Source organism: Thamnophis elegans, chromosome Z (assembly GCF_009769535.1).
Source record: "Thamnophis elegans isolate rThaEle1 chromosome Z, rThaEle1.pri, whole genome shotgun sequence".
NCBI classification, from domain to species: Eukaryota; Metazoa; Chordata; class Lepidosauria; order Squamata; family Colubridae; genus Thamnophis; species Thamnophis elegans.
Genome location: NC_045558.1, coordinates 141,624,477 through 141,635,483, shown reverse-complemented (window position 1 = coordinate 141,635,483; position 11,007 = coordinate 141,624,477). Strand labels below are relative to the sequence as shown.

The 11,007-nt window shown below is 44.2% G+C and overlaps 1 protein-coding gene across 1 annotated transcript; it reads left to right on the top strand.

The window, feature by feature from the left end:
- Nucleotides 1-10: 10 nt before the first annotated feature.
- PSME2 (proteasome activator subunit 2) lies at nt 11-10,956 on the top strand. The gene is made up of 11 exons (XM_032238041.1): nt 11-145; nt 4,185-4,217; nt 4,574-4,636; nt 4,728-4,814; nt 4,922-4,949; nt 5,803-5,900; nt 6,057-6,125; nt 6,245-6,312; nt 7,779-7,833; nt 9,616-9,702; nt 10,634-10,956. Exons 1-11 carry the CDS (start codon nt 92-94, stop codon nt 10,712-10,714), a joined length of 723 nt encoding a protein of 240 aa, XP_032093932.1. The 5' UTR covers nt 11-91; the 3' UTR covers nt 10,715-10,956.
- The last annotated feature ends 51 nt before the right edge of the window (nt 10,957-11,007 follow it).

Genomic DNA, 11,007 nt, shown 5'->3' with positions numbered 1-11,007 from the left:
GTGGGGCGAGGCCTGAACGGAACGTGGGAATGTGAAAGTGAAATCGACTTCGCGGCCAGCCGAAAGCGAGTCGTCTTCTCCCGCGGACACCATGGCCAAATCCTGCACCTCCAACTTCCGTGTCGGCAAAGAGACGCGCGAGAAGGTTCGGGGAAGGGGGGGGGAAAGATCCGCAGAACGTGTGAACGGGGGTGGGCGGGAGATACGAGTTGCAAAAAAAAAAAAATCAGGGAAAAAAATGGGTGGGGGAGGGGGTATCTCCCCCCCCCTCTTTATTTTTAACCTCTCCTGCCTCTGAGCATGGGCAGAGCGCCCTTCTTCCCTTTCCCAGTTTGCTAGCAAGAAGGTCGAAAAAAGTTGCTTTTTTTAAGGGTTCGAATCGCGGTGGGGGAAAAAACTCTGCACAGGCTCAGAGGCCTGGAGGGGGGGAGGTAAAAAACACCAAGAGGAGAAAATAAATAACATTTGGGTTTTGTTTTGGCATGGCAACAAAACTTGCTACTTGTTTGTGTCTTTAAAAAAAAAAGGGGATTGATTTTTGTTGATTCACGTGTGGATTTCCTAAGGGAGTTTGCCAACTTTTGAAAAAGTTGGGGGAAAAGGAGGAGGAATAGTTCAACCAATCGGGGGAAACTTTAAATCAGTGTCTCCCCCCCCCACCTTCCCCAACTTGGACTTCAACTCCCAGAATTCCCCAGCCAGCCTAAAGGGAATTCTGGGAGTTGAAGTCCACAGGGCTTCAAACAGGCCAAAGTTTGGGGGGAAAACAACTCCTTGAAACGCTGAACATGACTTTCCTTGGGAACGAAAGATCGGAGAAGCATTCGATTGAAAACATTTAAATCGAATCTCCTAGCTGGGAAGGAAAAAAAAAACAAGCGCTTTTCAAATTCTTGGGTTTTAGCCAGAATCGATTCGTTCCGCCCTGACTTCATTCTCTGAAAATAAACCAACTGAGAATTGCAAAGTCAGTGTGACATGCCAACGCTGCTTATAAAATCTTCCCTTCCTTTCTTTTTCAATGCCCGGCCACGCCAAGCAATTTCCCCGAAAGAGCCATCGATTAAATTTAAACCTGTTTTGCAAGGAGAATTTGTTTTTTTTGCAATTTGCAATTTTTAGCCTGTACTTTTGGGGGATCGAAAAAGAAATCTTTCCGGGCTGTTTAAAAGGGGATTTCCGTAGTTAGTCTCGAGGTTTCAATATGTCTTCCCCAGAAAGCGGTTATTGCTAGAGTCAAACGTAGGAGGGAAAAGATTAGCTTGTTCAGGGTTGCGTTTGCAATTTGGGGAGGTTTTAAAGATATTTTTTCTGTTTCTGTGAGAGATTTTCTTAATTAAAAAACCAAACCTCAGTATGAAGAAAATAGATTTTTACACTATAAGAAGTACGAGAAGTCTGTTCACTTCTGCTAATTATCTATCTATCTATCTATCTATCTATCTATCTATCTATCTATCTATCTATCTATCTATCTATATCTACCTATCTATCTATCTATCTATCTTCTATCTATCATCTATCTATCTATCTATCTATCTATCTATCTATCTATCTATCTATCTTTATCTTCTATCTATATAACTTCTATCTATCTATCTATCTATCTATCTATCTATCTATCTATCTATCTTCTATTTATCATCTATCTATCTTCTATCTACCTACCGATATATTTATCTTCTATCTGTCTGTCTGCCTGCCTTGCCTGCCTACCTACCTACCTCTATCTATCTATCTATCTATCTATCTATCTATCTATCTATCTATCTATCTTCTATCTATCTATCTATCTATCTATCTATCTTTATCTTCTATTTATCTTCTATCTACCTATTTATCTTCTATCTATCTATCTTACATTTATCATCTATCTATCTATCTATCTATCTATCTATCTTCTATCTATCTTCTATCTTTATCTTCTATTTATCTTCTATCTATCTACCTACCTATTTATCTTTATCTATCTTACATTTATCATCTATCTATCTATCATCTATCTATCTATCTATCTATCTATCTATCTATCTATCTTCTATCTTTATCTTCTATTTATCTACCTACCTATTTATCTTCTATCTATTTATCTATCTTACATTTATCATCTATCTATCTATCTATCTATCTATCTATCTATCTATCTATCTATCTATCTATCTATTTATCTTCTATCTATCTACCTACCGATCTATCTATAATATCATCTGCCTGCCTGCCTGCCTGCCTACCTACCTACCTACCTACCTACCTACCTAATGGCTCTGTGTGTGTGTGTGTGTGTGTATGTACGTTCCAACATAACTCTGGAAAGCCTCAAGCAATTTCAACCAAACTTGGTACACAGATGACTTACTCTCTGGAAACAAAACTGTGGGGGCTAAGACACCCCTAATGCCCCTCGGGGTGTGTGTTCTGTTAAGATACAGCCTGTTGTGCCTTCAAATGGCTTCTACTGTACTGACGTCAAATGGCTTCTTTTGTATAGCGCAGTGGAGTTGCCATGGTAATGGCTTCAGAGTACTCCACCAGGGGGCTCCCTCTGGTAAGGGGGAAAATCCAACATTAGAAATTACATTTGGTCTGGACATTTCCCCCCTATAAATAAATACCCGGGCAACAGAATAAGCTAAGACAGAATAAGCATCAGGGATATCACGAAAGCCAAATGGCATCCTTTTCAACCCAATGCAGACAGTCCCCGACTTAGGACCACAGTGGAGGATTCACGTTGCTAAATGAAACATAGGTTGTGACTTTTAGCCGCTGTTGTTAAATGAATCGTTGCAATACTTAAGTGAGTCACACAGTCATTAAGTGAATCCAATGTCTCCGTTGACTTTGCTGGTCGGACGGTCACAAAAGCGGTACACGCGACCCAGGGACCCTGCGCCCCATCGCAAATGTGAGTCGGTTGCCCAGCATCCGAATTTGGATCACGTGACCACGGAGATGCATGAAAAAAATGGTTGTCATCCACTTTTTTCAGTGCTGTCGTAACTTTGGGACGGTCACTAAACACAACTTAGTTAGTTGAGGGCTACCTGTATTATGATGCCACCGGTTGGTGTATGTTACGGAGGCTTTTGGCTCTGAGAAGTAATGTGGCTATCTCACAAATACCCTTTAGGGGATCTGGCATGGAGCAAGGGGCTTGGCCTAGATGACCTCAAAGATCCCTTCCAAGTATGAGTTTTGCCTAGTCACCAAATGTTCTTAGTGGGCCTATATAAATCAGTAGGATTATACAGCCATAAACCTAGTTTTATTTATATATAAATAAATAAAGTGCAGTGGGCAGCAGCTGCCAAAAAAGCCAACACAGTTCTAGGCTGCATCAACAGAGGGATAGAATCAAGATCACGTGAAGAGTTAATACCACTTTACAATCCCTTGGTAAGGCCACACTTGGAATACGGCATTCAGTTTTGGTCGCCACGATGTAGAAAAGATGCGGAGGCTCTAGAAAGAGTGCAGAGAAGAGCAACAAAGAGGATTAGGGGACTGGAGGCTAAAACATAGGAAGAACGGTTGCAGGAACTGGGTATGTCTAGTTTGATGAAGAGAAGGACCAGGGGAGACATGATAGCAGTCTTCCAATATCTCAGGGGTTGCCCCAAAGAAGAGGGAGTCAAACTCTTCTTCCAGGCACCTGAGGGTAGAACAAGAAGCAATGGGTGGAAACTAATCAAGGAGAGAAGCAACTTAGAATTAAGGAGAAGTTTCCTGACAGTTAGAACAATTAATCAGTGGAACAGAAGTTGCCTCCAGAAGTTGTGAATGCCCCAACACTGGAAGTCTTTAAGAAGATGTTGGAGAGCCATTTGTCTGGGATGGTATAAGGTTTCCTGCCTAGGCAGGGGGTTGGACTAGAAGACCTCCAAGGTCCCTTCCAACTCTGTTATTGTATATATATAAACATTGTATATATATAAACCATATATTATGTTTTTGCTATGGTGCTGTCCTGATATCTTCAATCAATCAGTAAAATATATTTTTTGCTGAAAAAAAGTTAGAATTATTCTGGATTCCCCCCCTCCCCCTTCCAAAAACTCTTCTTTTTTTTTTTTGCATTTGGGGAAGGAATGAGATTTTTTTTCCACATGATCTCCTGCAATCTTTCTGTGCTGCTCTAATCCACTGGTTACAATCGGCCTCATAATTTCCTTTTCTTTCTTTAGATGGCTCTTTTCAGAGAATCGCTTTTGAAAGAGGTAAGTCTCTCTTGTGCAACAAATGTTCAATAAATATTGGATATTTTCCCCCTTCCCAGGTAACTAATTCCTCCCTCCTTCCTTCTTTTGCTCCCTTCCTTTTTCTTCCTTCTTTCCTCTTCTGTTCCTTTCCTTCCTTCCCTTTTTTCTTTCTTTCTTACCTTCCTTCTTTCCCTTCTTCATTCCTCTTCTGTTCCCTTCCTCCCTCCTTCTCTTTTCTTTCCTTCCTTTTCTGTTCCCTTCCTTCTTTCCTTCCCTTTTTTTCTTTCCTTCCCTTTTCCTTCTCCTTCTGTTTCCTTCCTTTTCTCTCTCCCTCTTTCTTTCTTTCTTTTTCTTTCCTCTCTTTTTCCCTGCAGGGTGAAGAATTCCTTTGCACATTTTTACCTTCCAAAATATTTCAGTTGGATAAGTTTCTTAAGGTAAGTGAATATCTGAAACCAAAGATTTATTGGCAGGGCATCGCTGCGTGTGTGTTTTTTTAACAGCGTAACTCCTTCTCCACCCATCTAGGAAAATTCACTAAATGTGCAAGATTTGACCACTCTTAAAGCTCCTTTGGAGATCCCTATTCCAGACCCCCCACCCAAAGAAGACGAGGTGAGTTATGGGGGTAGTTCTCTCCTTAGTTCCCCCCCCCCAATTTAATGTAACTTTTAAGAGGTGGGAAATGTTATTTATGCATCGATATATTTTATTCCTTGCAGATGGATACAGAAAAAGAGGAGAAGGAAGGTAAGGATGAGGAAGCGAGGGAGGCAGGAAGGAAAGGGGGAAGGATAGAAGAAAGGGAGAAAGGAAAAAAGAAAAAAAGAAAGAGGAAGGAAAGAGAAAGAAAGAAGGAAGGAAAGAGAAAGGGAGGAAGGAAAAAAAGCAACAGGAAAGAAAGAAGGAAAGAGAAAGGGAAGGAAGGAAAGAGAAAGGGGGGAAGGAAAAAGAAAGCAACAGGAAGGAAAGATAAAGGGAAGGAAGGAAAGAGAAAGGGGGAGAGAAGAAGGAAGGGTGGAAGGAAAGAAAAAAGAAAGAAATAGGAAGGAAAGAAGGAAAGAAAGGGAAGGAAGGAAAGAGAAAGGGGGAAGGAAAAAAGAAAGGGAGGAAGGAAGAAAGAAGGAAAGAATGGGAGGGAAGAAAAAGGAAGGAAAGAGAAATGGGGAGGAAAGGAGGAAGGGTGGAAGGAAGGAGAGAGAAAGGAAGGCAAGAGAAAGGGGGAAGGAAGAAAGGAAGAGTGGAAGGAAAGAAGAAAGGGAGGAAGGAAAAAAGAAAGAAGGAAAGAATAGGGAAGAAAAAGGAAGGAAAGAAGGAAAGAGAAAGGGGGAGGGAAGAGGGAAAGGAGGAAGGGTAGAAGGAAAGAAAAATGAAGGAAGGAAAGAAAGAAGCAAGGAAAGAAGAAAAGGAGGGAGGGAGAAATAGTGGAAGGAAAGAAGGGAGGAAGGAAAAAAGAAAAATGAAGGAAGAAAAAGAAAGGAAAGAAGGGAGGGAGAGAGGAAGGAAAGAGAGAAAGAAAGAAAGAAAAGAGAAAGGAGGAATGGATTTTAAGGTATTTCCCAGCATTTGATGGACTTAATTTCTCTTCTCCTCCGATTCCCAGCTCCAAAATGTGGTTATCTTAAAGGAAACGAAGTTCTCATTTCACTTCTGGATCGCGTGAAACCTGAAGTTCGCGAGTTTAAAGAAAAATGCATTTTGGTAAGTGGGCTGAACGGGGGTCTCCTCCCTCCCCCAGTTCCGATTGGCCAGGAGTTCCCTCGCGGTTGTGCATCGGCTGAACAACGAAGGGGATTTGCGCGCCCCCCCCTTGCAAAATCACTTCCATCTTCCCTTCTTCCTGATTCCCGCCGTTAGGTCACGACCTGGATCCAGTTCATGATCCCCAAAATTGAGGATGGCAACGACTTCGGGGTGGCGGTTCAGGTAACCAGAATCGGGGGGGGGGGGAGGAATGGGGACTTTCTCCGCCCCGCCAAATTTTTATTTCCCTGGCTGTGGGAATCTCCTGGCTGGCACACCTCAACCGTTTCCTTCCTGTGCAGGAGAAAGTGCTGGAACGTATCACGGCGTTGAAGACCAAGGCTGAAGCTTTCCAAACCACCATGGCTAAGTACGTAGTCCCGAAGGGCCGGCGCGGAAAGGAGGCAAAGCAGAGATCCCTGTGGGATCTGGGTTCCAGGGTAGCGGGAATTGTCCGCTGTACTCGAGCGTTGTTCGCTCCTGTTGGTGTTCTTGCGCCCCAAAACTTTGACCAAACTTCATGGGGGTCCTTTCTCACCTTCATAGCGTCATGCATGTCAGAATCTGTGCTTCTTGGGGTACATCATAGACAGCGCTTCCTTATTAACTGTGCGCGCAAGCATCCTGGGTAATCTTTCCCTTAGCCAAGGTGCTGGCCGCCGGAGAATCAAATCAGAGGAGGGGGCGTGGGAGTCAGGGTCAGCGTCAAAGCAACCTGAGAGCGCGCGGGGAGGTGGGGGGAAGCCTTGGCCATCCGTCAGCCCTCTGATGGAGAGTCAACAGCTCCCAGGTCTGGAGGTGGCTGATGAGGAAGAGGAAGAACAGCTGGGTCCAGTGTCTAATGCACAGAAGGCAGAGGAGAGGAGAACAGTGGAAATCTATGGGCCGGTCCTTGGGACAGCTGCTAGTGAAGCAGAAAAGACAAAGATAGGAGAAAAATAAGAATAAGCATTATTGATAGAAGAGAATATTTGTAGCTCAGGGTTGAATCGTCAGGTTCTTCAGTGCTCTATGAGGTTGGTTGCCTTCTTGTAGACATTTCTTCACCCAGCTAGGTAACATCAGCAGTGTTAGCGGGAGTGGGAATGGTGGAGGAGGAAAGGAAGGGGGAAGGAGGAGGAGGAGATGAAGTAGAAGAAAAAAAAGGAGGAGAAAGATGAAAGAGAAGAAGAAGAGATTAAAGTGGAGGAGGAAGAGGAGGAGTCCTTCATGCTCTCTGAGTGATTTTCGTGCAGACCTTTCATTACCAAACTAGGTAACATCATCAGTGCACCCACCCCACCCCCCACGGAAAAGCATTGTTAGGTAAATTTTGGCTCTCTCGAGCCATGACACAATCAATAAAACTAAAAAAAAACAAAATGGGAGGAAGACAAATTGATGTTGAAATCAGAAGATGAGGGTTGAATCCATCTGGAAACAGCGACAGGGAAGTGATTCTGGAATTCTAGTACACGTCGAATGGTGCGGTGGCCTAGAGGTGGTGCTCTCGCCTCACAATCAGGAGGCTCTGGGTTTGATCCTCGGTAGAGACAGATATTTCTCTCTCTCTGGGCAGGATGAGAATTTATCTGCTGAAGATAACTCCTCATTGGCGACAGGGCGGGCATCTGGCCAGTAAATGCTCGGCTCCATTCCCTTGTCCAAATTCCACCCCGCAAGGGATTATGGGTCATTAAAAGAAGGTGATGATCCCTTTGTCCTTTATTATCTAGGAGGGTCATGGCCTTATATTTTTATTTTCTGTGTAGGCACTAGTCCAGAGAAAGCTAGTTTGGTGTGTAGTTGGGAAACTGGGTGATTGTAAGTTCTAGCCTTGCTTTCTCGTTCTCGTAGATATTTTCTGGAGCGTGGAGATGCGGTCGCCAAGGCCTCCAAAGACACTCACGTGGTAAGCGACGCAGAGAGAAGATTGCAAATTATTTGACGTCTGTTGGGTGGCAGGTCTGATAGGAAAATTTGGGGTGTCCTTTTTTCTCCATCCCCTCCCAACTAAAGGCAGGGAGAAGACCTGTGGTGGGCCGCCTAGCAGCCAATGGAGCTGGCAGCCAATTCGGACAGTGAGGAGGTTGGGGAAGAAGATGGGCCAGTCCTGGAGTCTGGGAAAGGCTCTGATAAGGGCTCTGTGTAAGAGGCAGAGATGGGATCAGGGCCGTCTGACAGTTATCAGCTGCCTTCGGAGTCAGACGACAGTGAGGCAGAAGAACAGCTGGAGCCTGTTCCCAGTGTGCGTATACACAGAGCTGCTAGAGGAAGGGAACAGCTAAAGAACAGGGGTCGACTTGGGAGTAAGGCCACTGGTGGACGGTGAATGGCCCCTCCCAGAGGAAATAAAAGAGGAGCGACAGGGGAGTGGAGTTTGCAGGAGTTCGCTTCATTGGTTCGTGACTCTCCGAGACTCCTGGCTAAGTTGCGCAGAGATCGGCCTGGCGGCTCTCCAAGCCAGATAAGGTCTGTGACTGTAAATCCTCCCTTGAAAGAGTTTGCTGGATGTGAAGGAGCAGAATTCACAGCGAATTAATAAAAGGTTTTTTTTTTTGGTCGGGACAAGGAGTTTGCTTCAGCCTCTTCGGAAGCCTCGGTCAGAACAAGATCTTCCTTGAAGCCAAACTAGCTTCCCATGAGCCCGAAGCAAACCGAGAAGGCCAAAAACCAATTCCATATTGAATCAAGATCTCTGCAATTAGCTCATTGCAAAATTTACACAATAACTCTTGGAAGAGATGCAATCCCTGTGATAATTACTCCTGTTGCCTCACACAGATTTTGAACCGCCCAGACTCCCTGGAGTCAGGCAGTGTACAAACTTAAATAATCACGACAACTTCAAGAATAATGCCGACGACTTCAAGAATAATGCCGACGACTTCTCTTGAAACTGGGTTTTTGCTTAACTGCTTCCACCGGGATCTTTTAAATAAATCAAAGTCTGTGGAACTGGGAGGAATGTTAAGCTGTAAATCTTGATTTCCAAATCCAGCATCTGGATTCACATAACCCACGACATAAAGCCAGGCAAATGAAGTTGGGTCTAAAAATGTCCTGGACATCTAACTTGGTTGTGGGGTCTTTAGCGCTCTGGAGACTTGGTGGCTTCCTTGCAGGCGTTTCTTAACCCAACTAGGTAACAGCATCAGTGCTAGGAAGGAGTGGGAGTGGAGGAAGAGAAAGGCAAAGAAGAGGAAGACTGGGGGGTCCTTGATGTGCCCTCTTGAGCTTCGTTGTTTTCTTGTAGATGTTTCATTACAGAGTGTCCTTGACTTACGACCACAATTGGGCCCAACATTTTCTGTTGCTAAGTGAGACATGTGTTGATTCCCCCCCTTAATTGGCGATCTTTCTTAACCGCACTTGTTCATTGTTTCAGTTGGTTACAGGGTTGTAAAAGTGAATCTGGCTTTGTCAGGAGGTCCTAAAAAGTGACCACTGAACCCCCCCCCCCCGGGGGGACAACCACACTCGTCATGAATACAAGTCAATTGCCAAGCATCTGAATTTTGATTAGGCAACCAACGGGAATGCCGAAATGATCGTAAATGCGGAAAATGTTTCACTTTTTTTTTCCAGTGTCCTTTCAAGCGGTCATTAAACAAGCTGTCATAAGTCAAGGAATACCTGGACTCAAGTAGGTCACATTCTCGGTGCTAACTACTTGCAATTTGCTTGCCTGCAGATGGATTACCGGTGTTTGGTTCACGAACGCGACGAAGCCATTTACCGAGAAATGCAGATCATGTTGCTTGATATTCGTGGATTTTATGTAAGTGAGCCAAAACATGTTTTTTTTAACTAGGGGAAGATTGAGAGGGCAGGAATAAAGGAATGAAGAAAATCAGAGAAGATAGAGAAGATAGGCTTAGGATACAGAAGGATCTTGACAAACTTGAACATTGGGCCCTATCTAACAAAATGAAATTCAAGGGTGAAAAGAGTCAGGTTCATTTAGGCAAGAAAAACTAAATGCACAGGTACCGTATAGGTGGTACCTTCCTCAATAGTAGTAACTGTGAAAGGGAGCTTGGAGTCCTAGTGGACAAGCATTTAAATAGGAGCCAGCCGTGTGCAGCAGCTGCCAAAAAAGCCAACACAGTTCTAGGCTGCATCAACATAGGGATAGAATCAAGATCACGTGAAGTGTTAATACCACTTTATAAGGCCTTGGTAAGGCCACACTTGGAATACGGCATTCAGTTTTGATCCCCACGATGTAGAAAAGATGTGGAGACTCTAGAAAGAGTGCAGAGAAGAGCAACAAAGATGATCGGGGGGACTGGAGGCTAAAACATAGGAAGAATGGTTGCAGGAACTGGGTATGAATGAAAAGAAGGACTAGGGGAGACATGATAGCAGTCTTCCAATATCTCAGGGGTTGCCCCAAAGAAGAGGGAGTCAAACTCTTCTCCAAGGCACCTGAGGGTAGAACAAGAAGCAATGGGTGGAAACTAATCAAGGACAGAAACAACTTAGAATTAAGGAGAAACTTCTAATTAATCAGTGGAACAGAAGTTGCCTCCAGAAGTTGTGAATGCCCCAACCCTGGATGTTTTAAGAAGAGGTTGGATCTCCATTTGTCTGAAGTGGTGTAAGGTTTCCTGCCTAGGCAGGGGGTTGGACTAGAAGACCTTTAAGGTCCCTTCCAACTCTGTTATTCTATTCTATTCTTAATCCTTTCTCATTTCTCTTCGCCACAGGCTGAGCTGTACCACATCCTAAGCAAAAACCTGGAGAAATTGACCAATCCAAAGGGCGAAGAGAAGCCGTCCATGTACTAACAGGGGAAAAAACACATCGAAGGGCAAAGAGGCGAGGGATTTTACGTAGGCTCTGATAGCACAATTGGCCAGAATCCCTGACTCTACCGTTCCTCATTGCAACTTTTTCTGCCTTTTTTTCTGGAGGGTGTCGGGCGAACATAAAAACACAAAGCGATCCGGGATGTTTAGAACCCAGAAGGAGGGAGATGCCTGGGGAAGAAGCAGAGAGGGTTACCAAATAAAATGTTTCGATCAGTTTGGTTTTGCCGTTCTGTGTTTTCTTATTGGAGGTCCGTCAAACATCATCAACA

Coding starts and splice junctions, on each gene's coding strand:
- PSME2 (XM_032238041.1), top strand. CDS start 92: ATGGCCAAATCCTGCACCTCCAACTTCCGTGTCGGCAAAGAGACGCGC. Junction 4,815..4,921: donor CCCCACCCAAAGAAGACGAG/GTGAGTTATGGG, acceptor TATTCCTTGCAG/ATGGATACAGAAAAAGAGGA. Junction 6,313..7,778: donor TTCCAAACCACCATGGCTAA/GTACGTAGTCCC, acceptor TCGTTCTCGTAG/ATATTTTCTGGAGCGTGGAG.